General features: G+C 48.5%; 1 protein-coding gene across 1 annotated transcript; it reads left to right on the forward strand.

Moving 5' to 3' along the window:
- Window positions 1-2,629: 2,629 nt before the first annotated feature.
- Window positions 2,630-22,561, forward strand: SLC17A9 (solute carrier family 17 member 9). Its single transcript, XM_027646382.1, has 13 exons — window positions 2,630-2,816; window positions 11,166-11,363; window positions 12,537-12,676; window positions 13,315-13,414; window positions 14,391-14,521; window positions 15,334-15,430; window positions 16,312-16,408; window positions 18,462-18,549; window positions 18,868-18,902; window positions 19,491-19,606; window positions 20,061-20,116; window positions 20,619-20,648; window positions 20,752-22,561. Exons 1-13 carry the CDS (start codon window positions 2,719-2,721, stop codon window positions 20,913-20,915), a joined length of 1,350 nt encoding a protein of 449 aa, XP_027502183.1. The 5' UTR covers window positions 2,630-2,718; the 3' UTR covers window positions 20,916-22,561.
- The last annotated feature ends 1,541 nt before the right edge of the window (window positions 22,562-24,102 follow it).

Genomic DNA, 24,102 nt, shown 5'->3' on the forward strand with positions numbered 1-24,102 from the left:
GCCCTGTTCCTGTCCCCAGCCCTGTTCCTGTCCCCAGCCCTGTTCCTCCTCTCACTGCTTTGTGTGCTCAGCTGAGCACAGAAGGAACACAAAGCTCACGAGCAGCACCCTCAAAACGATTTGTACTTCCCCATGGACACCTCGAGGTGCTACAAACTATTTTCATTCCTTTCTGCTCCCTTCCTGCCTTCGTACAATAAAATTAAGGACAAGGTTGGTCAAACTACTGGTGGGCTGCGTGTTGATGCGTTCAGGCACCTTGGATGAGAAAGCCCTGTGTGTTGTGCTTTTCATGTTACATGGGGATTCACTATCCTGCTACCTTATACCCCCCCTGGATGAATTTTCTTATTTTTCAGTGTATTGTTGTCTAGCAATTTTGCAAAGTTCTATTTAGCAGTAGAAACCCACATGTGTTTTCTTTATTCTGTGGACAGGTTGCTTGAGACTGCTCTGGGTTAGCAGGGAGCTTTCAAGCTGCAGCCAGCCTGTCCTTTCAGGAGACAACAATTGTGCTTTATGGAATGTGTGAGCCTATTGCTCCTTTCACACCCCTTCAGGATTTGCTCTTGATCTGTGCTTAACTTCATAAAATCTTCAAATAATTCAACCATTGTGTGGATAAACTACAGTGATAGTAAATGTCAGGTCAAATATTAACCCAATAATCTTTTGTTTGGTTTAATCTTTTGACAGATTAAGCTGAACACAGGAAAAACCAGAGGAGATTATGTTCTTGTGTAAGATTATTTTTATTTTCTGTAGTCAGCACCTGTCTTCTGAGCTGATTCCATTTGCCATTTAATCAGCCCGGTGGGAGGTTTGCTTCCAGCAAATCATACAGCCATAAAAGGAATTATGTCTCTGTTTTTACTTTTAAAACTTATTTATGTGCATGTGATGGATGTTACACTCAAACACTTCTTTCAACTGCAGCTGGTTTTGACAGTGAAAGTAGCTTCTGATTTGAGAGGCAAATTAGTCAAGCTCCTAATTGAAGAGGTGACACTGAGTAGTACAAGGAGAGGAACCAAAGAGTACACAAAGAAAGAAAACTTGTGCTTGACTTCCAAATTGACTACTCACTAAAATTATGATTCAGTGTTGCAGTGTCAGTGTTGGAGATGTTTGCACCCCACAGCTGCAAGACTGAACACAGTATAACTCATACCTGGGTATGAGATAAGTTTTCAGTATTTGTCATTGCTTTACCATGCCCAAGACCTTTTCAGTCTTTTTCTGACCTTATTACGTGAATTTCACTCATGTAGTTACATCAGTGCTCATCTCCCCTCGAATTAACTGAACTCCAAACATACACACAATTTAAAAAAATAAACAAACAACATATTGAACAAGGGTTTACATGTTTGGATGCAATTTACCATGACTTGGCTCCCTCTTCTGGAAACGGGCACAGTAGCAGAGTGAATAAAAATACTTCATAATTTTGTTTCCTGCCCAAATAAAGGGAGGGAAGCCTACAACCAGATAAAGGCTAACCTGTGGTTACTACACGTGGTTCCCCTCAGTAAAAGCTTGTTTTATTTGTTTTCTCTGTCAGTAGCAGGTCTGTGTGACCGTATGTGACTGCCACAGGCCTTTGGGGTAGATCTCTCTCTTCTGAGTAAGAAATACCAAAGCAAAAGATAAAGTATGACTTAATGATTTTTGCTTTTCCTGCAAACTTCTTCTCCTGGAGCTGCAAAACCCTTTTGCTATTCTACTCTCAAAGGTTCAGCTCAATAATACTGTTCTCCCTCGTGACTTAAATAGCAGACTGATCATCAGGGACCTACCAAAGATTCACGTTGGGAGAATAATGTGTAAATTACCTAAATATTAGTCTGCTAAAGGCTTAAGAACAAGCATTTGGAGGTTGCTGGCAGCAGGAGCAGTAGGCACCTGCGCGTTTTGGTGCAGCCCAGAAGCTCAAGTACCTTTCCCAAGGGCCACGTACGACCTTGCTCGGGCTGTGCTGGAGCTTCTCCATCCTCTGCCGAGCTGAAGTTTTGCTGTGCCTGCATCCAGGCTGCTATCGGCCACAGCATCGCCCCAACGATGTCTTAACAAGGCTCCTCCGCCTGCTCGTCCATGTTCTTGAAATGACTCACGAGTCCTTTTGTTTTGGACTGAGATAACATCATTTTAATTATTTATGTCCATAAAGGAGCCTGGTTATCTCTTTCAGATACTTACAACAAGGCAGCACTTCTAACCAACAGAGTTAGATCAAGCTGTAAGAATACTTACCCCTATTTAATTTTTCCTCAAATTCTTCGGATGGGAATACCATACTCTGTTCCAATCCTTTAAAAAGCAGAGACTTTTCAGCCGGCAAAGCTGCGAAAGCTGTGGGAGCAGGGAGCGGATTCCCCTCCCAGGTATCGGAGGGGCAGGACACACCCCGGACAGTCCCCTCTTTCCCTGCCCTCCCCGGGGGTGTCAGTAATTACCGGAGGGGGAGGAAAGGAGCAGATCCCAGCCGTCCCTGGGGGTTGGAGTGGGCGAACATCTCCTGCCTCGGGCCGAACCCTGCGGGTCCGAGGCTGCCCCGGGATAGGGACTGGGGCTGGCGGGACTTCCCGGAACGAACGGCGGGCGGGGGCGGCGGGAGGCGCTGACACGTGGCCGGCCCGGCGGGGGAGGGAGCCCGGCAGGGGAGGGAGCCCGGCGGCCGCCGCGATGTGAGCCGGGGAGGCGGAAGGCGCTGCCCGCATGGCCGCGGGGGGCGGCGGCAGGAATGTGCCCGTGGGCACCGCCGAGCGCGGCCCCCACGACGGCATGAGGCGCGATGGAGACCCGTACTGGTCCAGGTAAGGCTGGACCCGCTCCCGGGAAAGCCGCTCCCCTGCTTGCGGGGCTCTCCCCGCATCCCGCCGGCCGGTGCCCTCCCGGGACCCTCCGCATCCCCGGTGCCCTCCTCCCACAGCTCCTGGGAAAGAGGCGGGTCCTGGATGGAAGGGGTCGCGCGGTGGTTTCGGTGCTCCCCGTCGGGCCGAGACCCTCTCCCCGGCCCCGGCGCTGCCCTCCGGGGGTGCCGCAGGACGGGGTCGGGGGACATGGTCCCACCCGCTGTCTCACCCCATCAGCCTCCAACAGAGACGGTAGAAGGAAGGGGGAAGATAGGGAATGGCTGTGAAACACGGGGGAAAAACGTCTGTTGCGTTTATTTCTGGCCTGTTGTCAGTGAATCAAACGCAAAACCGCTGTCAAGTTTTTATCAAAGTGTTCCAGCGGGGATGTTTGTACTGGCGATATTCATTCATTAAGATAAAGTCTGGAATAGTAGCTGGGCAGCAGCTAGACAGCTTGAATTGCTCAATAAGTAAAGTAATTAAAATACTTAAAAATACGATTAAACCCCAAATGACCACTTTTAACAACAGGGACATGGGCAGACACAGGGTGCTCCAGTGTTTGGAGCAGAAACTGGGACACTTGGGACAGGGCTGCTCCTCTCTGTCACCCTGGGAATGTCATCCAGCACCTCGACCTCAGGATCTGCCCCTTCTGCCACTGAAGGTTGGATGAGATGATGATTCCGAAGTCCCAGTGGGGCAGTTGGAAGTGATGGTCAGAGGGTTTTCCAAACTGGGAGTCCCTGGACTCCATGTGCTTTTGAAATTTGGCTCAGTTTAACAGTGCCACGAAAAGGAACTGTCTCGTGGCTGCCACCGTGGTGGTCACCCCTGGGGATCCCCTCTGCCCCTCTGGGCTGGTGTGAACCCCTGTGGAACTCGCCTTGGCAGGAGAGCAGAGGGGCAGCCACAGGGCAGGTGACAGTGGTGCCAATGCACGGGAACATGTGGCCAAAGGGAAGAATTGCCCCTTCCAGCTGCAATTAACTGTTGGATAAATTGGTATTTATCATCAATTGCTTCCTGCAGTGGCAGCAGGTCCATAGCCAGTTTTAAATTGCTGTCCCAAGGGAAACTTTTCCTGCAGTCAGAGACTGGGAAGTGTAATCAAACCCATGCTCATCTCAAGAGTAAGGAGGTGGGTCTCAAGAAGGCTTTTGGCACTTGGGGTGCTTAAAATTTGAAGATTCTTTCCCCCTAAAGCACTTAGGAAAATTCCTACTCTTTGTCTCCCCCTTGCTAACTTTTCCCTAAGTCTTTGTAAAGTGGGAGTGGTGGGGGGGGACCCCACACCAGATTTTTATGAAGTAAAACTTTAGTTTATATGTTTTTCCTCTAGAAAAAAAAATTATATTTGACCAGAACAAGCCCTTCAAATCTCTTCAAAAAATGCAAACCATCGATAACACTTTCCAAACCAAAATGGACTGCAATGAAAACAGCCTGTTGATTAAGACATACCTATTTTAAGTGATTCTGACCACCTTAAGTGCTGCTGGTAACTATGAAAAGCCTGCTAATGGGAGGGAGCAGCAGGATATCCCTAAAGCCCATCAGATTATTATCTATATTGCTGTAATTCACAGAAGCTGAGATCATGTCCCCACTGTTTGGTGTAGACACACGTGTGGTCATAGCCCTTATTTGGGGAGGTTTTATGGAGGTTTTATTGCCTAAGTAAACTGGGCAGGTGGAGTGTGGGACAGAGGGAGCAGAAAGGGGGAGTGATGCACCAGATCACTCAAGCAGGTTGCTCGAGTTCTCTAAAGTACCTCACTGAGTGGTTTGGTGGACAGTTTTGCAACAATTTCCAAGTAGTGAGTTATTGCCATGGAGGCAAGGTGTTAATAAGTGAGGGAAGTGACACAGGTTCTCCTTTCATGCTCCAACAAAAAGCATGCCAGGCAGCCTTCCAAGATCAGTCCCCACCATCAGTGCAAGGAGAGATAAACTCTTATCTTGGCAGGTTTCTTTTTCCGTCTTTGTTCATGCTGCTGCTTCTTTTGTCCTCCCTTTTTTCAGATGGCTTTTCCTTCCTCTTCCACTATTCTTGCCCTGTCTTTTCTCCTGCCTTTCCCTAACTTTTCTGCAGGTTTCCGATGGCTCCTTTATCACACATCTCGTCTTCTAAGAACAGCACTTGGGGATTTCTATTTGGGGCTTGAAAAAGCCCACATGTTTATGTAGCACATCTGGACAGTTATAAAGTGCTTTTTGATGCTGTTCTTAACATGCCAAAGCAGGACTACTCAGGCAGTGGATGTGTTTAAGCATCTCTGGTTTAACTGGGGGAAGGCTCGAAGCAGTGAGAAGAGAAATCAATTGCTGAAGGTTGCACACAAAGCCACGAGCAGATCCAGCAGTGGACGTGGGGTTCACATTTTGGATGGTGCCTCCAGGAGAGAAATACAACGTGGAGAAGTCGCTGTGTCCTGGGAAGCAAATGACTCCTGAAACTGCTCTCCATCTCCCAGCCTCTGGCTACACCTGAAGACAAGGGGTGATTACAGCAGTTTCTTTAAGCTCCAGAGATAAAAGGAGTCTTACCATGGGCCACAGGCTGGTCTCCAGTCGCCTGACCCGCTCTTTGCCCGGAGACAACGATCACGTTGTTTTTTCTGAGTTCTGTGCTCTGATCTTTTGTACACGTGATGTTGCAGCTTTATCTGGTCGGGGTTTTTTTGGTGGTTGGGATTTTTATTGTACAAGTTCCTCACCCTAATTTTAATCTTGACCTTGCTGAGAACTTTTTTCACGTGGAAAATGTAAGCAGGACATGCATTTCGTTCCTGGCTGATCTGTGTACGTCCTCACATCAGTGTGCAAAGCACACCTGTGCTTTATTATTATGTTTTCTCACCACCTCCACCTGGACTCAACAACTATTTCCAGCTCATATGAGCTGATGAAATCTAATTTCATCTTTGCTTTTGCCGAAAGCAAGAAATGAAGAGAGGGAATAAACCCAGAGCTCTCTTGCTAAACACCACTTTGTTGCCATCTGTGGCTCTGAGGAGGGAGCTTGAGCACAGGAGGCGGACAGGAAGCCAGCAGCTTTCCCAGGAAAAAAAACCCCTGTGTCCTCTGTGCTGCTCTTGTTGGCTGCTAGCTGGATTGGGAAAAAAAAAAACCAAAACAACCAAACCTCCTCTAAACCCCAAAGCTACTTTTGACAGCGACAGATCATTAGCTTGGAGCTAGTCTGCAGCATGACAAAATAAACTCCAGGAGGAGGGGGGGAAACCTCTTTCCTGACAAGCATGTTAGATTTTCAAGGGAAGAAGAAGTTGTTGTTGAGAAAAACAAAAAGTGAGAAGTGAGAGGACTGTCAAACTGGGTTAAAAATAACTATCTGGGTATTATCTTGTCACACAGGAGTGTGCACGGCTGCTGTGCTTGTGCCATGTCAGTCAGTCCTGGTTGTGTTGGAGGTCACTGTAAATTAAAGCCGTGGGCAGGTAAGCTGGAAAAAAGGTTTTTGAAGGGTGAAGATCCCATGGAGCTGGGAATGGCTGACAAGGAGGGAAACATTCCCATACTGCGGTGTGACAGGTGACCAGGCACAGGGGAACCCACGGGCACTGGCTGTGTGTCCTGGGGACATTCCCCTGGAGGTGGCCTCATGCTTGGGTGTCCTGGGTTTGGAGCTGGTGGCATGGCTGGGAGCTCAGTGCCACCACATGGGCTCATCTCCATCCTGCTCTGGGGTTCTTGCAGGGTCTGGTGAGTGGTGGCTGCGATGAGCAAGAGGGCTGTGGGCACTGGAGGTGACTCCAGTGATGTGCTTGCCACGCATCTCCCACAGAACTATTTTTATCTCTTTTTGGAGAGGGGAGCTGAGGTAGAGATGCCCTCCCTGGGAGGAGGGTGTTAATGCTGTGCTATCAACACCTGTGCCCATCTGATGCAGATCAGGAGCTGCAGCTCCCAATTCTTCTTCCAGTTATAGAAAACACCCACAAACATTGGAGATGGCTTCTGGCCAAGAGCTGTTTCTGGGACAGACTGTTTGTAGTCTTGCTGTCTAACACAGCTCTCTTACCACCTGAAAATAGCCAGCGGTCCAGACTCGTGCCTTGGAGGGGGCCAAACTGTGATCTAATTGATTGCCTGAGCTCCAACAGGTCCATCCCAACAGTGACCTGCAGTGTCTGCCAACAGCCCTGCACACTGGGGGAAAGGAGGGAGGCGAGTCAAGAGAAATAAAGCTGAATAAATATTTGCTCTGTGGCATCTACTGGAGAAATTCCTCCAGCAGGAAAACTCACTGCAAATAAAGATAGCCTGTGCTGCTGGCTCTCCTTCCACTGCTGGATGGCTCAGCTTGGTTTTGTCCCTTTGGGAATCTGAGGCATCCTTGAAAATCCATCCTAACCACCATGCCCTGGGCCGGGCATCCATTAGGTTGGTGGGAGCTGGGTCCCAAGGAAATCAGTGGATGCTTTCAAGCAAAGCCATGACCACTCAGTGCCTGGGGCTGCATTTGGAGGAGGAGAACCAAGGAACATCAGGCAGGGCTGCTGCCATACAAAAAAGCCACCCAGGATGAGTCATTAGGGCTTGAGCTAATTGTTGTCTGTCTGGGTGGTGGCTGGAGGTTTGTGAAATAGGAAGTGTTTTCTGGCTGCATGACTGCTTTGCTTGGTGAAGAGGGTCTAGGTGAGGTGAGAAGGGGATGCACGTGCAGTGCCTGTCTCTTGTGAGCAGAAGGGGATGATGGATGAGGAGGGCACAGACTGGGCAGTGAGGAGCTGCTGCTGTCACACAGCACCCAGTGAAGGCAATTAGGTGGCTCCAGACACGCTCCAGTGATTCACCTGCTGATGGTCTGGAGGGCTGGCCCCTCTCACGGGGTGTCTGTCACACGTAGCCAGGGCTTGGCCAGGTCTGGCACAGGGCTGTGGGGAGGTGCTTGGTCCATCCCTGTGGCTGGTGAGACAGGACAACAACGGCTGTGACTTCCACAGGTTCAGATGTTCTTTGCTCTGACTCAGGGTGGTTGTTTCCAGCACAGCTTATCCCTCCCTCCCTCCCTCCCTCATCCGGGGACCCATCAAATTTAATTTGTTAACATCTGCTTCTCGGATGGCTGGTGTCACCCACAAAAACTTTTGTTTGATTTGTCATTATTCCTTAGTTTTTGAAGGAGGGTTTTAATTCCTCCCTTTGTGCTAGTCCAGGTTCCTCCTGTAACCTTTGCTGTTGTTGTTTTGCACTGAGCAGAACACTGAGTCATCAGCAGCCTCTGTGATAGCTATAATTAGGAGAAAATGTATTTACAAAGCTCTTTCCTCTGATGCAAGCATGTCATTGTCCTTGCAGAGAAATCATTCCTGCCATGCTTTCAGGTGGGTGTGAGCAGCTACTGATTACATTTGACACTCTCATTATTTGCGTGGATTTTCCTAGCTGGATATGCCACCTATGGAGGAAGTGGTAGTCTGAAGATGTTGTTACAGTTCCCACTTAATTTGAGCCCAAGTCTCTACTGATGTATTAAAACATACAGAAAAAGAATATAGAATGGAGTAGTAGTTAAAGAGAACATTGAGATTGTGTCATATACCCAGAGACTTATTTAGTGCTTTGGAAAAAGAATAACAGTCAAGAGAAAAATATTCCTTGGAGTTCTGTCAAAACATCAGCTGGTGAGGAGGCTTTTTGGGAGAACATCTCTACTTAGGAGTCCCTCTGTATCTGAGCTGTGCTTTGAGTGGTGTCCTGCTCTGCAGAGACCCACATGGTACTTTGTGGCCCTGCTCTCATCCAGGTCAGACTTGCTGTGTGGAGACCCCAGCACTGCTGGCCTGGCTGCCTCCCCCTACCACCCAAACCCCCTTGGATGATGCTCTCCACCTCACTGGGGCAAGAAGAGAAGCTGTGAGTCCACAGCATGCCCTCCTGTGCCTCTGCCCTGAAGCCAGAGCTGCCCTGCTCATCTCTTTTGGGGTTCAATCCCTTAGGACCAAACTGTGCTCCCCCAGTCTCCGCTTTCCTGGGACACCGACCTTGCTGTGTGTGGGTTTTGCTTTTCCCAGTTGCAAACACCCTCTGGAGGGAACAGACCTTGGCAATACTATAAAGAGAAGTGGAGTAGAGAACGGTTGAGCTGCTCACATCAAGCTTCCATTTTGCACAGCCATATAGAGTTTGGGGACAAGGAAGAACTGTCAATCTGATATCCCATTAAAATGCTGCTGTGCTTGCCGGGATAACTGGGGGTTGTTATGAACACACCAGAGTGATTGGAGAGGCAGAGCTCAGCCCCACTCCAGTGAAAGCTCATAAAGGTCTCTCTTTGCTGCAGGGGAAAAGCAGTTTAGAAAACTGTCTTGGTGCCTAAATAATAGAAAATACCTACACACATCACTGGCTGCTGCGCTTTGCTCTGTCACCTCGGTTGTTGCAGGTTCAATAGCTCAAATTTATCAGTGCTGTGCCACTGGAGATAACAGGAGAGATTATGGCCCTGGACTGGCAACAGCCCATTTGGGCAGGGCAGGCACAAGTCTGCTGCTTGTACCTGCAAGCATCTCATCCCTGAGGGCTCTCCATAACGTTTTCCATGGCTGGTGATCCCACACCTGCCCTCTGCCTCTGATGGGGGATTTATACGCAAAAACTCCTGCCCGTATTGTCCTGCTGGGGTTACTCTGACCTGGACACGGTGTCCAGGAGCCTTTGGTTTCCCTCTGCTTTTCTGTAGCGAGCAGGAGTTGGCAGAGCCACTGCTCCTGGAGCTGGCTGGGGCAGGTTATCAAAAACCAGATCACCTTTGGGTTTGCAACAAATGAAGATATGAGTGAAGATACCTCCCTCTCAGGGTAAGCCCAGGAGGGACTGTGAGAGCATTTACCAGCCTGTTCAAGTGGCAGAGGCAGGTCAAACCCTGGTTACTTATTCCTCCAGCAGAAATGGGTGAGGTTTTCCAGTTCCTGTGTTATTTTGTGCGCTCGTGTGTGTGCACAGCAACGATGGCTCCAACCTTCAAAACACCAACTGAAACCCTTGCAGTCCCTCCTGCCAGAGGTTGGCACTGAGCTGCTTATCTGCCTTGTCAGGAAACAGCAATAAATCCACCTCCAGCGGGTTCACCTGCCCACCGTGTTCTACTTTTCATTGTTCCATTTGACACCTTTATAAATGGGTTTGTGCTGTGTGGTATTAACCTACATTTATCATAATTCCAGTACAGAGAAATAAATGCTCCATTCGCTATAAAAGGTGACCTGGGTTGTTTCCCACACGGATGGTGGGTGTGTTTAGTAGGGTGGAAAGCCCAGAGGTTGCTGCCCTGGTACAGCCAATTCCTCAGCCATCTCTGGAGCAGAGAGAGCCTGTTTGCTCAGTGCTTTGTGCTCTGGCCTCTGGGCATAGAAATAACCAAATGCAAATAATACCAATAGTGTGTGTTCTTACTCAGTTCTTAACCCCATAATTCATAGGCAAAGGGGGACCCAGAGTGACACAAACTGGGCTGAGGGAAGGCAGAGGGATTCACCTACACCTGGGCTTGATGTTTGCAGCAAAATGTGTTTCTTTGCTCCAGAAGCACATCACTGACCTGGAGCAGGAGCAAATTACCTTCCCACTTATTTCCAGCCTATATGTCCTGCAGGAGCACATTTCTTGGGACTGAGTACTCATGCACCAAATAATATATTCTGTTAACGTATTATGGCTCATGTTACCTAAAACTTCTTATCAGGCCAGGCTGAATTATTTTGCTCCTCTCTCTGAGCTCTTCAACCTCATCATGTGTTGTCTCTCTAAAGAATTCCTTCATCTTTCTCCTATTTAGGAAGGGTAGCACACACACCAGCTCCCTTGGGGGTTGGGTAGGAATGCCAAACAACAAATATTTGCTATCAAGATGGTGTGTCTCATGCAAATGCTTCCAACCTCAGGCCCTGACCTTTCCTTTGTTACCCTTACCTTTTAAAGAACAGTTTCTTGTTTGGAGAAGAAAAGCAAACAAACCAGGTTCCTCCCCACCTTTCCCTCCATCCACAGCCAGTGATGTCCAAGCAGCCCCTTCCACCTTGCAGCCTGTGGACAGACATTTTGCTGTCAGTGTCAAATATTGTTTGGGCTGAAGTTAGCATCATTCCCAAAAGCCATCAGGTGGGATACTCTCTGTGTCAGAACCCTTGTGCCACAGGGGGGTTGCAGTGACCTTCATTTTATCAAGACAGACGTGGCTTGTGAGCAAAGCAGCCCGACCCGTAAGTCCTCTCTGTGCATGGACCTACCAGGCACAGCATCCCAGCTGCCCTTTCCCCATCTTCCTCTCCACCCTCACAGGCCCGAGTCCCGTGTGTGGACGGTGATGCTGCTGCTGGGGACGTGCCTGCTGTACTGTGCCCGTGTCACTGTGCCCATCTGCGCCGTCGCCCTCAGCTCCTACTTCGACTGGGACAAGAAGCAGTCTGGGGTCGTACTCAGCAGCTTCTTCTGGGGCTACTGCTTGACACAGATCATCGGGGGACACATCAGTGATCAGTACTGGAAATCCTTCTCATGTTTTCCTCTGTTTTTTGAAGATGTGCAGCTTGGTGTTGGTGCCTCAGTTCCAGTCTTAACACTGGCTGTGCCAAGTTTCACCCTGGGACAGTGGTGGGGTGGAAAAGTGAAGCGTGTCCATGGGGAGAAGCTTTGTGGGGCACTGCAGATTGCTCTGAAAGGGGTTGAGGTTTCTCTGCCAGCCTCACTCAGGATCTGTAGCACTGATTGAGAGGGGGCATGGGTAGTTTAGACTGTCCAGTTAGAAGCTGTGGATGCCTCAGCCCAGGAAGAGTTCAAGGCCAGGTTGGATGGGGTTTGGAGCAACCTGGTCTAGTGGAAGGAGTACCTGCTCATGGCAGAGGGGGTGGAATGAGATGGTCTTCAAGGTCCTTTCCAACTGAAACCGTCCACTGATTCTAGGATTCTATGAATACAGCTTTTTTTATTTGATCTGCACAGTCTATCTTTGTTTTGAGTTCAGCTTGTCCAGTTTTTCTATCCTGTATTGCAGTCTTTTCACAAGCAAGTCCCTGAACACAGTTTCCATCATGTTTGGAAAAACCAAGTGTCTTCACTTTATCATAAAAATTAAAAACCAAACATATTCCCCAAGTGGTTGTAAGGGAAGATGTGAATCATTGCCTGCTGGAGTTCCTTTCCATAGCCACCCTATTCTTAGCAAGGAGGACTTTCCTGTGAAATGTTTTGTGAGGAGCACATGCCTGGAAGGAGTACATTACCTGTGCAGTGCACTGTGCTATTTAGTTATGGTCCTCAGTAGTTTCCAAGCAAACACTTAGAAAAACCTGAATGTTAGAAGGCAGAGATGATGAAAAAGGCAGATGTAAACCACCATCACTGGTTAAGAGAAGCAGAATAGTGGCAGCACTTGAGTTTCTCCTCCATCACCATCAGAGACTCGAGTGTGTCAGTGCTGTTTGGTCTCTGGGATCAGTGTGTGCTGGAGTTGGACAGGCAGTGCTGGCAGGAGGTGAGAAGGGAGGAGATCAGAACTCCTTGCCAGGGGCTAAAGACACGTAAGAGAAGAACAGGTTTGACCCAACAGTTGTTTGTAAAAACTGGCTAAACTGGGAAGGGCACTTGAATCTTGACTGGAGCACTTTGTCCTTTTGGCCTCTCACCTTTGATAACGTGTTTTCTGTCTTCCAGAATAGGAGGTGAGAAAGTCCTCCTCCTCTCAGCATCAGCCTGGGGGTTCCTCACAGTCCTCACCCCGGTGCTCACCCACATCACTTCTGCCCATCTTGTTTTTATGACCTCCTCCCGGTTCCTCATGGGGTTGTTGCAAGGTGAGACCCCTGTCCTGTGTCTCTGTGTGCCCGGGGGGGCTTCCCTGCACAGGGATTCATGTGCAGTACATTCAGATTCAAATCCTGTGGTTTGCAGTGAATGAACCCTTCCCCTGTGTGTCTGAGCAATTCTCTGCCTCAAAGCTGCTTCCACATCCAGAACTTCCATGGGAAAAAACAGTGACATTTCTAGAGAAAGTCACTGACAAGTCATTCCCCTGTAGAAATCTCTCTGCCAGACAGGGGCTGCTGGCTTTGGAAATCATCACTGGCGCTGTTTGATTTTCCACGTTTTCAAACTCCTTCAAAGTACTTGGGGGAAATTGGCTCTTACCAAAACTTCTGGATAATTTGGGATGATTTTCTGTCCCTGTTGTCAAGCTACAGCACTGATGAGGTGCCTTGACACTGATGGATTTACAGTAGCAGTTGCAGTGATGATGAAATGGGGGATTACAGAGGAGGCACAAACAAACCTTTCATGGCCATGGGTCCACTTAGTTTATTTGATATCCCTGTTCTGAATCCACCAAGGGTTTTGCTGCTTTATCTCAGTGTTCTCCTTCTGGATCTTTTAAATTTGCTTTTGATTTGCTAACAATCCTGACTGTTCCCTGCCTTGCTCCCGTTGCCTTCAGGGGTGTATTTCCCATCCTTGGCCAGCCTGCTGTCCCAGAGGGTCCGGGAGAGCGAGCGAGCCTTCACCTACAGCACAGTGGGGACTGGCTCACAGTTTGGGTAAGTTCAAAGACCTCTGAGCAGTGAGTGACAGTCTCTGGACATCATATGTGATGAAATGCCATTAAATAGTTGGAGGCAAAACTCACAGCCCAAAGTACATGTGGATTCACGGGTCCTCAAGGACACAGGCTGCAGCTGAGGAAGCCTCAGGCAGTTGCTGTCGTGCCTGTCAAGGATTTATGTATTGTTTTCTCTTTCTTTTCAAACCAGACTTTGAAGAGTGTTTGCAACATTTAATTACTATGGGAAACAGTTTGATTCAGTAGGAAGAGCAAGGGTCAGCCTGAGACTGGTCACCTGTCTGCTCTGATGGGTGGGGAGAATAGAACTTCCCCTTCTCTTCTGGTCTCCGTCAGAATTTCCTTTCTAAATAGGAAGATTTCTTAAAAGTCAAATAGAAATATTACTGTGTTTAACCACTTAGTTTTCCAGTGTGCTTATTTCTTTTACTGTGTTGTGCATTCTCTGAGATACTGCACACCAGCAACCTCCTTTTCTTTCCTCGTTGTCTGTGTTTCAGGATGGGGCAGGCGAGGGTGAGGCCTCTTAGGGTTTCTCCTGCCCAGTGAGGATCTGGCCTGAGATGCCACTCAGGGAATAGGGCAGGTTTCGGAGTCACAGGGGGACTGGGCAGGTGGGCAGCACCTGCACATGCAGTGAGTGAGAAATTTTTCCCTGTGAGGGTGGTGAGGTCCTGACACAGGTTGTCCAGAGAAGCTGTGGCTGCCCTATCCCTGGAAGTGTTCAGGGCCACACTGGAAAGGGCTTGGAGTAACCTGGTCTAGTGGAAGGTGTCCCTGCCTATGGCAGGAGGTAGAATGAGATGATGTTTTAGGTCCCTCCCAACCCAACCCATTCTGTGATTCTGTGGCTCAGTGACACGCAGTGTTGACCCCAGGGTGCATCTCCCATTGATGTGCACAGTCCAGGCACTCTTGGCCAGACCAGTAAATCCAAATGGTTTCCCTTGCAGGACATTGGTGATTGGTGGTGCAGGATCCCTCCTCCTGGACTGGTATGGCTGGGAAAGCGTTTTCTACTTCTCCGGTTTGCTCACTTTGCTCTGGGTTTACTGCACCTGCAAGTACCTTCTGAGTGAGAAAGGTAAATCCCAGGCATCCCTGGGCTTGCCAGTGCTCCCAAGGCTCTGGGAACTGAGTGATTCCTCTCTGTTGTTTTCTGCAAATCCTCTGTGTTTCCAAGATCATGCCTGGTTTTGCACAAAGACCTTTTGCTCAGGTGTCTTCTGTAATGCACGCTGTGTCTCACCCAAGACCCCCAACCCAGAAACGAGGTTTTGAGCTCTTTCAATGCTGATTTCCTGTTTCAAGTCCCACGCTGGATTACATCCCTGATCTGGCTCCTCAGTACTTTTAAGCACCAGTGAAAACACAAAACAGAGCATGATCTTCAAAGTGGATTAAGCTAAAGCAGGACAAGATACTTATTCACAACTAAGAGCATCTACACATAGAGCTTTTAAAAACCCATTAATCCAGAATATCTCTTCTGAAATAACTGTCTGGGAGTAATTCTGCATATGGACAAACCATGACACCTGGCTATGGCATTATTAGTGTGAACATGGTGTGTAGAAGCCAAGCTCATCAGGAGCTGAGTGTGTGTCTGGTGCTACACAAAATTCAAATGTGGTCCCTGCCCAAGGGATTTTTGTTTATTACAAGGGGTACAAATGGGTGGAAGTGTCTGAGTGGGAAAATGTGTGGACGCAGCGGAAAAATTTTGGTCAACGTAACAAGGTGTTTTCATGAGCATTCAGTGGTGGCATAGCCAAAAAAACAAGCCCAAAAACCAAGGAGATTAAAGGTAGTTGTATAGCAGTGTCCCAGGGCTGCCTCCAGCTGCACAGGCAGTTACTGATCAGAGCTTTCCTTTGGCTGTTTTCTTTCCTGCAGAACTCATCATCCCCATAGACTATTTAACAAGAGGCCTCTCGATACCCAAGCAGACCAAAGTTCCCTGGAAGCAGCTGTTTAGGAAGGCACCGATATGGTAGGGAGCTGCAGTGGCCTCGAGCATCAGCTGGGCTGGGGAGCACCCTCCTTTTTCTCCTGTCTGGGCTTATTTCTTCTGCCTCTGTAGTTTTTGTCCACTTATTTAAATATTTGGGAAACAACCAAGTTTTCTAATTTCTTCTGTATCAATAAAGAACTAAAAAGGTAAGCTTGGCAAAAGGTGGTTTATGTTCTGTCCAGAGGACTGTCAGGTTTGAATGTTACTGGCAAATCTTTCTCCTTTCCAGGCTGTTCCCCCTGGATGAGTCATGTGCTCCTCCAGACTAATATTCTCCACCAGTCTTCTTAGAAATGCTGCTTGTATTGGGCTCCTAAGAAGTGCTGCACTGGGGCACTGAGTGGCACAGGCTGTGTTCTCATTGCTGGCAAACATCTTTTTAATGGCCATTTTTCCTTTGGGATACTGCAATGGGTATTGAAGCTCCTCCAAGCATGTGCCCAAGTGCTGTTTTAAGATGCAGGGCAATAAGCCCATTCCTACCTTGAATAACAATGGAGCTGATAACAAAATCCTAGAAAACCCTAAACAGCACCTCTTGGAGCAGGAGGACTCTAGTAGCACTGGTAGGGACCGGTGGGAAATGCACTGGCATAATTACCACTGCAGTTAACCTTGCCTGAGCCTGGGGCTGATGTCAGGCACTGTGCAATGGGGCAGCGAAGGAACCAGTGCTGCTGCAAAGGGGAGAAAGCCAAAAAGAGTTGCTATCTGTGAGAAAAATCTCAGGAAGCAATTGCAGTGCTGTGAGAGATTTCTTTATAGACCAGGAACTGAAATATTGGGTTGCTCGAGTGCCTGTTTCCCACCCAGTGTGACCTGTCACTCCTGATTGTTTCCTCTCCACTGTGTGTTTTCAGGGCTGTCATCATTGCTCAGCTCTCCACAGCCAGCACGTTCTTCACTCTCCTCTCCTGGCTGCCAACTTTCTTTAAGGAAACTTTTCCCGAGTCAAAGGTAGGTTGGCTCCGAGGCGCAGGCACTGCTGCTCTCTGTTCAAAGGGGGTCATGCTGGGTACCTGCCAAAATGGGTTGGTAAGGGAGGAAGGTGATGGCAGAGGGATTTGGTGAGAGCAGGCTGCGAGTCAGGAGGGGGTGGGAGGTTTCCATGTGGGATTAGGAGCCGTGGCACCGCTGCACATACATTTGGAGGTGCCAGCATCCTCCCTCCAGGTTGCAGAGGCTGGTTTCTAGTTGTTTGTTTAGGGATGCTGAGGGGAGGCAGAGCTGGGGCACTTTCCAGCTGAGGAAGTGCAGGTTATATTTGGGGTTTAGACTGCTTTTCTTCTGAGAAAACTACAGTTTTCAAATGGCACAGAGCTCATGACATTCTGCTGTTGCAAGTAACCACCATTCACTCCTGATTTTTCACAGAGTCTTTAGCTGGACTGACATTGTACAGCTCAGACCTGCCTGCTAAAATTAAAATTACCATTAATACTGTGTGCTTTGAAAATACTACAAAAGCTTCCCTCTCCTTAGCACAAATGGTGTTCCCATTTTTCAGAAAGCCAGCAATACTTATCTGATCTGAGAGCTGGTATTTTCATCTTGTTCTCAGAAACTCACAAAGTCTTTTCCACAATGGCTCTGTTAGGTTTTTTTACAATTTCCAGAGCTGCTTACAAATGCCTTTTCATATTACACATGTAAAGCTCTTTATGGCATAGTTGATATTTATATTAAAATCGTGTATTAAACCGGCAAACATATTGTTGTGACAAGATCTGTGCACCTCGAGTAATGTGCTTGTGCAGCAGTAATTTACCATCTGTTAAGCATTATATCACGGTGCCCTTATGTAAGATGCTCTATATAGTGTGTCTGCAGCTGATAATCACTTCATGTATTTTAAAATGTGGTTTGAGGATGCCTGGTTCTAAAGGACGGACAATATTCCCTAATGTGGGAAACCTGTGTCACCTGCTGGCCAAAGTCCCTTTCTGCAGGTGAGCTGCCTCACCTCTGTCTGGGCAGGTGCCTCCAGCTCGCCTGGGTGGAGGTGATGGAGGGTTTGGATCAGGTTGATGGGCTGAGGGATTAGACAAGGTGCATTGGGATTGTCGTGTTGAGCAACCCCAGCTGGTGTTAACAGGCACCAGAGGCATTGCCCCACAAACCCCTCAAAAGTGACCAAGACCCAAATTTCAAAGGCATGGAAAGATGCAAATGGACCCTGGTATGATTTCCAGGAGCAGCTGAAACAATATTATTCAAACCCAAGATTATTCAGCCCTCCCACACATCCCGAAGCCAGGCAGGAAGGGGAGATGCCTCCACGGGGTGATGGACTCTGAGCAAAGGGAGACATACAGGGGACAATGGATGGATGATGGATGCATGGATGAGTAGGTTCAAAGGAGCTGAGATGAAGCCCAGCACAACCCACGCTGGTTTCAGCTCCTTGTGGGATCTGGGCACTGAAGTGCCCCTGAGCAGCTGTAATCCAGCTGACCAGTAATCGGCTGTGATTACAGCTGTAGCAAGCTCACTTAATTGAAAATAGGCCAAAGTATGTTACTACCCATAATGTTACCTAATCCTGCCATTAGAAAATCCAGCTGCACTCCCTCAGCCTCACAGTAATGCTGCTAATGAGGTTGGAGCTGTTGGAAATTCTGGAAATTTGCTGGTGACCTACAGGAAACCCACAGTGAGCTTCCCAGGCTCTCTGGCTCTCTGCCACATCATTATGCTGAGCAGTAAACTTTGCCACATTTAATCCCTCTTTCTCAAAGCTTTCTGCCTCTCCCCTGGATGAAGAGTCACCAGGGCAGAAGGAAAGACAGCAAACTGACAAATGCTACTGTCCTGTGATGCACCTGCCCCCTTGCAGAGCTTGGAGTGGGGCAGGGTGCAGCTGAGAGCTGGCCCTGCAAATGGGGTACAGATGCTGCAACAAGTCCCAAGTGCTTCATTTTTCCCCCTTTCTACAGATACTATGGACTAGCAAATATTTGCAAACAAACTCAGCTCTGACAAACCTCTCTTGATTTTCACTCTGTTTCAGGGTTGGGTGTTCAATGTAGTCCCCTGGCTGGTTGCAATTCCAACAAGCTTGTTCAGTGGATTTCTGTCTGATCATTTAATCAGTCAAGGTAAGAACCCTTCTGACTTTTCATCAGCTCTAATTTTATGGGATTTGGAGAGAGGATCTGGGTAGGAGGAGATGGTCCTGTTGGTAGGGAGAAGACCCAGCAAACAGACAATGTGAGGTTCTGGTACAACAGCAGAATGAATACTCCAGTGTCCAAATCCCCTCCATGTGTTTGGGGCTCGCTTTGATCTCAGTCATAATATCCACATGGAGATGAAATCTGGGCATCTGAAATCCACTTACCCTATGGTCTCCTGGCTGGAGAACAAGGAGAACCTGGTGTGCTGTGCTGAACTCCAACTCTCCCTTCCTCTTTCAGGGTACAGAACCATCACCATTCGTAAGTTCATGCAGGTAAGAGAGCTGAAGCCACAGGAGAGACACCCAAGTTACCTTCTGAGCTCTACTTACATGTCAGACTAGACCTTGTATGGAGCTGGGTTGGGGGTTATAGGTGGAAAGAGGGGAAGTTTTCTGGCTTTGCCAGTTGATTGGTGGTCAGTGTGTGTGGGAAGGGAAATCCACAGGAAAACCCTGGCTGAGGAACAGAGCACAGACCTCTGTTAACAGTGGACTAATGGTAACATTGAGCACAGTGAGTGCTCTGGAGGGGTTTTCTTTCACAGGCAAAGGCCAACCTGTCCCTGTTGTCACACCAGCACTCTGAATGACCCCTTAGATACTGAGGAAGTAGCAATACAAGGGTGAACAAAAATAGAAATGCTGGGTGAGAACACAGTGTCTCCTTTGCTTTGCAGCAGCACATCCGTCTGGACAGACGTCTGACACAGAAGGGCAGGACACTGGGGGAAAAAAAGGCTTGAGAAGCACCTGGTGCACATGAGCTTTTGCATTGGAAAAGGGAACAGTTTGTTCATGACAGAATTTGCTTTCTCCCTTACAGAAAATGTGCTGTGGTGTTTAATTTTGCCTTTTTTCCAGGTCATTGGCTCTGGCGTCTCAAGCGTTTTTGCTCTGTGTCTGGGCCAGACCTCCAGTTTTTGCAGAGCAATAGTGTTTGCCTCCGCCTCTGTTGGACTCCAGACCTTTAACCACAGGTAAGGAGAGTAATGGGGACAGGAGCTGTGGCCCTTTGCTCTCATCCCACACTTGGCATTTTGGGGTCTCAGGCAGGGCTGCCTCCATCCTGCCTGTCAGAACAAGAACTGGCACTTACCTGAGCATCGTGTGTGAAGCTGGTGGAGTTTAGTGCCTGGGGGGGTGGAAATGATTCAGCAAACCTCTAGTGTGGGAAAGGGCTTGGACCAGCCAGTATTAGAAAGATGAAGCAGGGAAATTGCATTTTGGCCCTTCTGAATGCTTTGAGTTGAATCGTTTTCCTTCTTATACTCACCTGGACTGCTTCACTCTCAGCTTCTACTCCTTTCTTGTGCCGTTTCTTGTCTAGAACTTTTCCTTGTGTTTCACAAACCAGTCTCTGTGTAAATGATGAAGAAACAGGTGTGTTCATTCAAACAGCCATTTTTTTCCCCCCTCTCTGTTTCTCACCAGTGGCATTTCAGTAAACGTGCAGGACCTGGCCCCCTCGTGTGCTGGCTTGCTGTTTGGTAAGGATTCTGTGGGCTTTCCATGCTGGAGAGGTGGCATCTGTGGGTGGAACATGGTCAAGGTTTGAGTAAGGGTGGCTCTGGGCAATGTCTACTCTGTATGTGCAGCTTCAGCTTCCTTCTGCAATAAACCTGCCAGTGCTGGGGGCAGATAAAATGGCACCAACGTGCCTTTGGACCTGCACCCAGGGCTGGGATGATGCTTCATGTCAGTGGTCTCTGTCAGTTGCCCAGAGAAGCTGTGGCTGCCCCATCCCTGGAAGTGTCCAAGGCCAGGTTGGACAGGGCTTGGAGCAACTTGGGCTAGTGGAAAGTGTCCCTGTCCATGGCAGGGGTTTGGAATGAGATGAGCTTTAAGGTCCCTCCCAACCCAAACCATTCTGTGACTCTGAGATCAACCAGGCATTTTGCCAGGTGTGCAGACTGGGGGTTGGTGGGAGCCAGGATGAAGCTGCTCATGTCTGTGGGTTTTGAACACACAATTTCTTTCTTTTCCTTCCAGGGGTTGCAAATACAGGTGGAGCCCTCCTAGGTAAAGTACCTTCCTGCAGCTCATCCTTTCCCAGAGAGCCCTCTTCCTGCAGAGGGCAGGATCCAGCCCCAGAGCCTTTGCATGTCTTTCTCTTCTGTCACAGGTGTCATCTGTGTGTACCTGGCTGGTTACCTGATTGAAACGACTGGCTCCTGGATTTCTGTTTTCAACCTGGTGGCTGCTGTTAACAGCATTGGGCTCTGTGTATTCCTCCTGTTTGGAGAGGCCCAGAGGGTGGACACAGACTCTGCTTACGTGGATCTCTAGAGATGAGCCCAGCGAGCAGCCGAAGGACAGGAGAGTGTCACGTCTATGTTGCACAAGTGCCAAAGAACATTTTACTTTTTTGTTAGGTGTTTTAATGGGAAAAAAATATGCTGAAACCAAGTACATAGTGGGTCTGGATGGAACCCATGACAGAAAAAAAGTATAGAGTTCATTTTTTGCTCAGGGCATAGCTGGTGGCTTGCAGAGCCATCCAGCTCCACATCTCCAGTGAGGATATGGTCTGTGGGACCAGTTTGTCCCAGTTTGTGTCCAGTGGACAAATATCCATGTGGCCAAAGGAGGTTACCCGACCTGTCTCCCAAGGCTGCTGTGGTTCCATGCCTTGCTGAGGGGGAGCTGCTTCTCTGTGCAGGAGCAGGTCCCCTCCTGCTCTGCTGTCCTCTGGCTGTCCACCTCTGGGCTGCTGTGCCACACGTGTCCTCTGAACTGTGTGACAGGGATTGTCCCAACGAATGTACCTCTGACCTTAACCCCCCCTCCCGTGCCTTTGTTTGCAGCCAGCTTGGCAGGTACCAGCCAGGTGTCCAAGGGTTGTGAGATGAATTCCAGGCTTCCCTTCAGGGAATGTCTGGCTGGATGTCTGCAGTGGATCCAGGGGCTGTGTCAATCCTGACAGGAGGCTGCAGAGCAGAGCACTCCAAGGCAAGCCTGTCTTTGCTCAAGGACAGAGCTCAAGGTGTCCCTCCTCTCCCAGGTGGCTTTACCCCAGCCCTGAGCCCAGGCAGGCCAGCTCCACCATGAGAGCAGAGCTGATCTGCCATCCCCCGGGGTCAGGCTTAGCTGGGCTCACCTCGTGGTGCAGGAACAGCTGAGGAATCCCCCAGGAGCTGTTTTGCCAGATGCTGTGAATGTATAGGAAGAACTAGTCACGTTCTGTGCTGTAGATCTGCACCCCCACATGTGTTCTGCTGGATTAGATGTGTCCTCCATGTGCTCTCAAAGGGCCAAGGGAGACTTTCCAAAGAGCCTCACACGGGCAGGTTTTGTTTGTTGAGCATAAACCAAATTTCTGCACTGGGGATCTATAGAGATGGGGATCGCTGTGGTTCCCTGTGTCAGAGGGAAATACTTGGCTGTAGACACCTCTGAGCCTGAATGTCTTAAGTTATTTATAAATATTTTAAAATGTAAGCACCAAATTCTATATTTTATGTGTTTGAGGCCTGACTCTGCATGCTTATTTTGAGTGGTGCTCCCACCAAATCCCTCACTATTTCTCGAAGGGGAGTATCTACCAGCCTCCAGTATTTGGTTTTGTAGGATGAAGTTTAAATGTGACATTTCATATTAAAGCAATTCATTGCTTTTCCTCCTGCCCCTTGCTTGAGGCTGAAAGGTTCTCTTTTGTTTTTCCAGTGCTTACCAGAAAACTCCATCTCAGACTGAGGGGCAGATTTCCCAAGGACTTTGCAGTGCAGGAAAGCTGTTTTGTCCTTAAAAAAACCCCCAACTATCTCCTTCTTTACCTTTTGTTTTGGCCAGATTTCTTCTTGGAAGACCTGTTGGAGCCATGTTAAATTTCTGAATAGGTGGATTTGTAGTGAAAATAGTGACAGCCTTTTGATTGCAGAGACACTAATAGGTGTCACTAAACTGAGCTGAGCCACTTACTGGGCATATTAAGAGATAAAGGTGCAACTGCTTGATATCTTCTCAAGAGAATAAAAAATCAATGTGGCCTGATTAGGGACAGAGAGATAAGAAAGTATTTTTTTTCTCCTGTGCTTTTTTTTCTCTAAAAGGCTGTTTGCTACCAGGAAGACTGGTGTGAAGTCTTAAAATCGGTGGATAACACTCAGAGCAAACAAAGCCAGGCTTGCCAAAGAGGCCCGAGGCTGTGCAGCCATCTCTGCCAGCTTGTCCTTTGTCCAGTCTGAGCAGATTGCTTGCATGGCCTTTTCTGTAGTGACACAGAAAAAAAAAAAAAAAAAAGATGTTTTTTGTGTTTGGTTTTTTTTAGTGTCTTCCCTGGCTGTTCAGTGTTGCAGGTCAGGAGCACAAGGAGTCAATCTTTGCTGATCTTTTGCAGTTTTCTTCGCTGATTGCACCATTTCTTGTGAAAGAGTTGATGAGTTTAAATCACTCAAACCAGGTGGCTTGGCCACCCCTTGGCTCTGCCAGCTGGGAAATTTGGAATTGAGATCGTCAAAGGAAAGTCAGCGTGGCTGCCTGTGCCTCCTCTGTAAATTCAGCTAGCACTTCAGTGGGCTGTCCTGGTTGTCTGTCTCTGTTAACTGGCTAACAAGTTAAGTATTTGACTTGAGCTTATGTTTCATTATCCTCATACCTCACTGGTGAAGTGCTGAAACCATTTTGCAGACCTGTTCTGTTCTTTGTTTAAGCCACCTTGCCAAAGCTTGTGGTCTGAGTTTTTGTTACAGAAGGACCTAAAAAAAAATAAAGGCAGCAAATCATTTGCAGACTGTGGTTTTCCTTTGGCTGCAGAGGTGTTAATTTGTGTGATCAGTAAGGGACAGACAAGTATATTTGATGTGATTAACTCCTTAGGGGGGGCTGTGCTGGGAGAGTATCTGGGCTGGCAGGTTCTCACAGCATCCCCATGTGTACATCAGACTCTGAGCACAGCCAGCTACATCTTCTCACTGCTTTTGGAAAACTGGCTGAAAAGCTGCCTTCAGCAAAGCTGTGGTCAGTACAGCATCCATGATCCAATATCACTTGAGAGTAATAATAAAAACGAAGTTATTCTTGCGTTAGGTGGGATACACCCCGCAGGCAGATCACCTTCCACGTGGAGACCGTGCTAAAAAAAAAAAAGCATTGCCAGTTTTTTTTACATCCACGCCGATAGGTTCGAGCAGATGCCAACAGAGGGAGCTGTGAGATTTGGGAAGTGGCAGCTCCGGCCGGCGAGAGCTGCCGCGCCTGGTCCTGGCACAGCTGGCACCGCTGGCACGGGTAGTGTGGCTGATGCAGATGGTTTGGCTGGCACAGCTGGAACGATGGGCACAGCTGGCAAAGCCTGGCCCTGACGAGGAGCAGCCCTGGCTAGTGACTCTCACCACCAGAGCTGCCCTGGGGAGTCCCAGGATCTGCTGTCCCAGATTTGCTGGGACCCCTCACATGGCAATTGTGCAGTTGGTTGGGGGTGAAGGAAAAGTTTGGGGGGCATTTTAGAATGAGAAATAGCCACTGAAAGGAATTT

This window comes from Corapipo altera, unplaced genomic scaffold (assembly GCF_003945725.1).
Source record: "Corapipo altera isolate COAL_440 unplaced genomic scaffold, ASM394572v1 64, whole genome shotgun sequence".
Classification (NCBI taxonomy): domain Eukaryota; kingdom Metazoa; phylum Chordata; class Aves; order Passeriformes; family Pipridae; genus Corapipo; species Corapipo altera.

Coding starts and splice junctions, on each gene's coding strand:
- SLC17A9 (XM_027646382.1), top strand. CDS start 2,719: ATGGCCGCGGGGGGCGGCGGCAGGAATGTGCCCGTGGGCACCGCCGAG. Junction 18,903..19,490: donor CCATTCGTAAGTTCATGCAG/GTAAGAGAGCTG, acceptor CCTTTTTTCCAG/GTCATTGGCTCTGGCGTCTC. Junction 20,117..20,618: donor GTGTGCTGGCTTGCTGTTTG/GTAAGGATTCTG, acceptor TTTTCCTTCCAG/GGGTTGCAAATACAGGTGGA.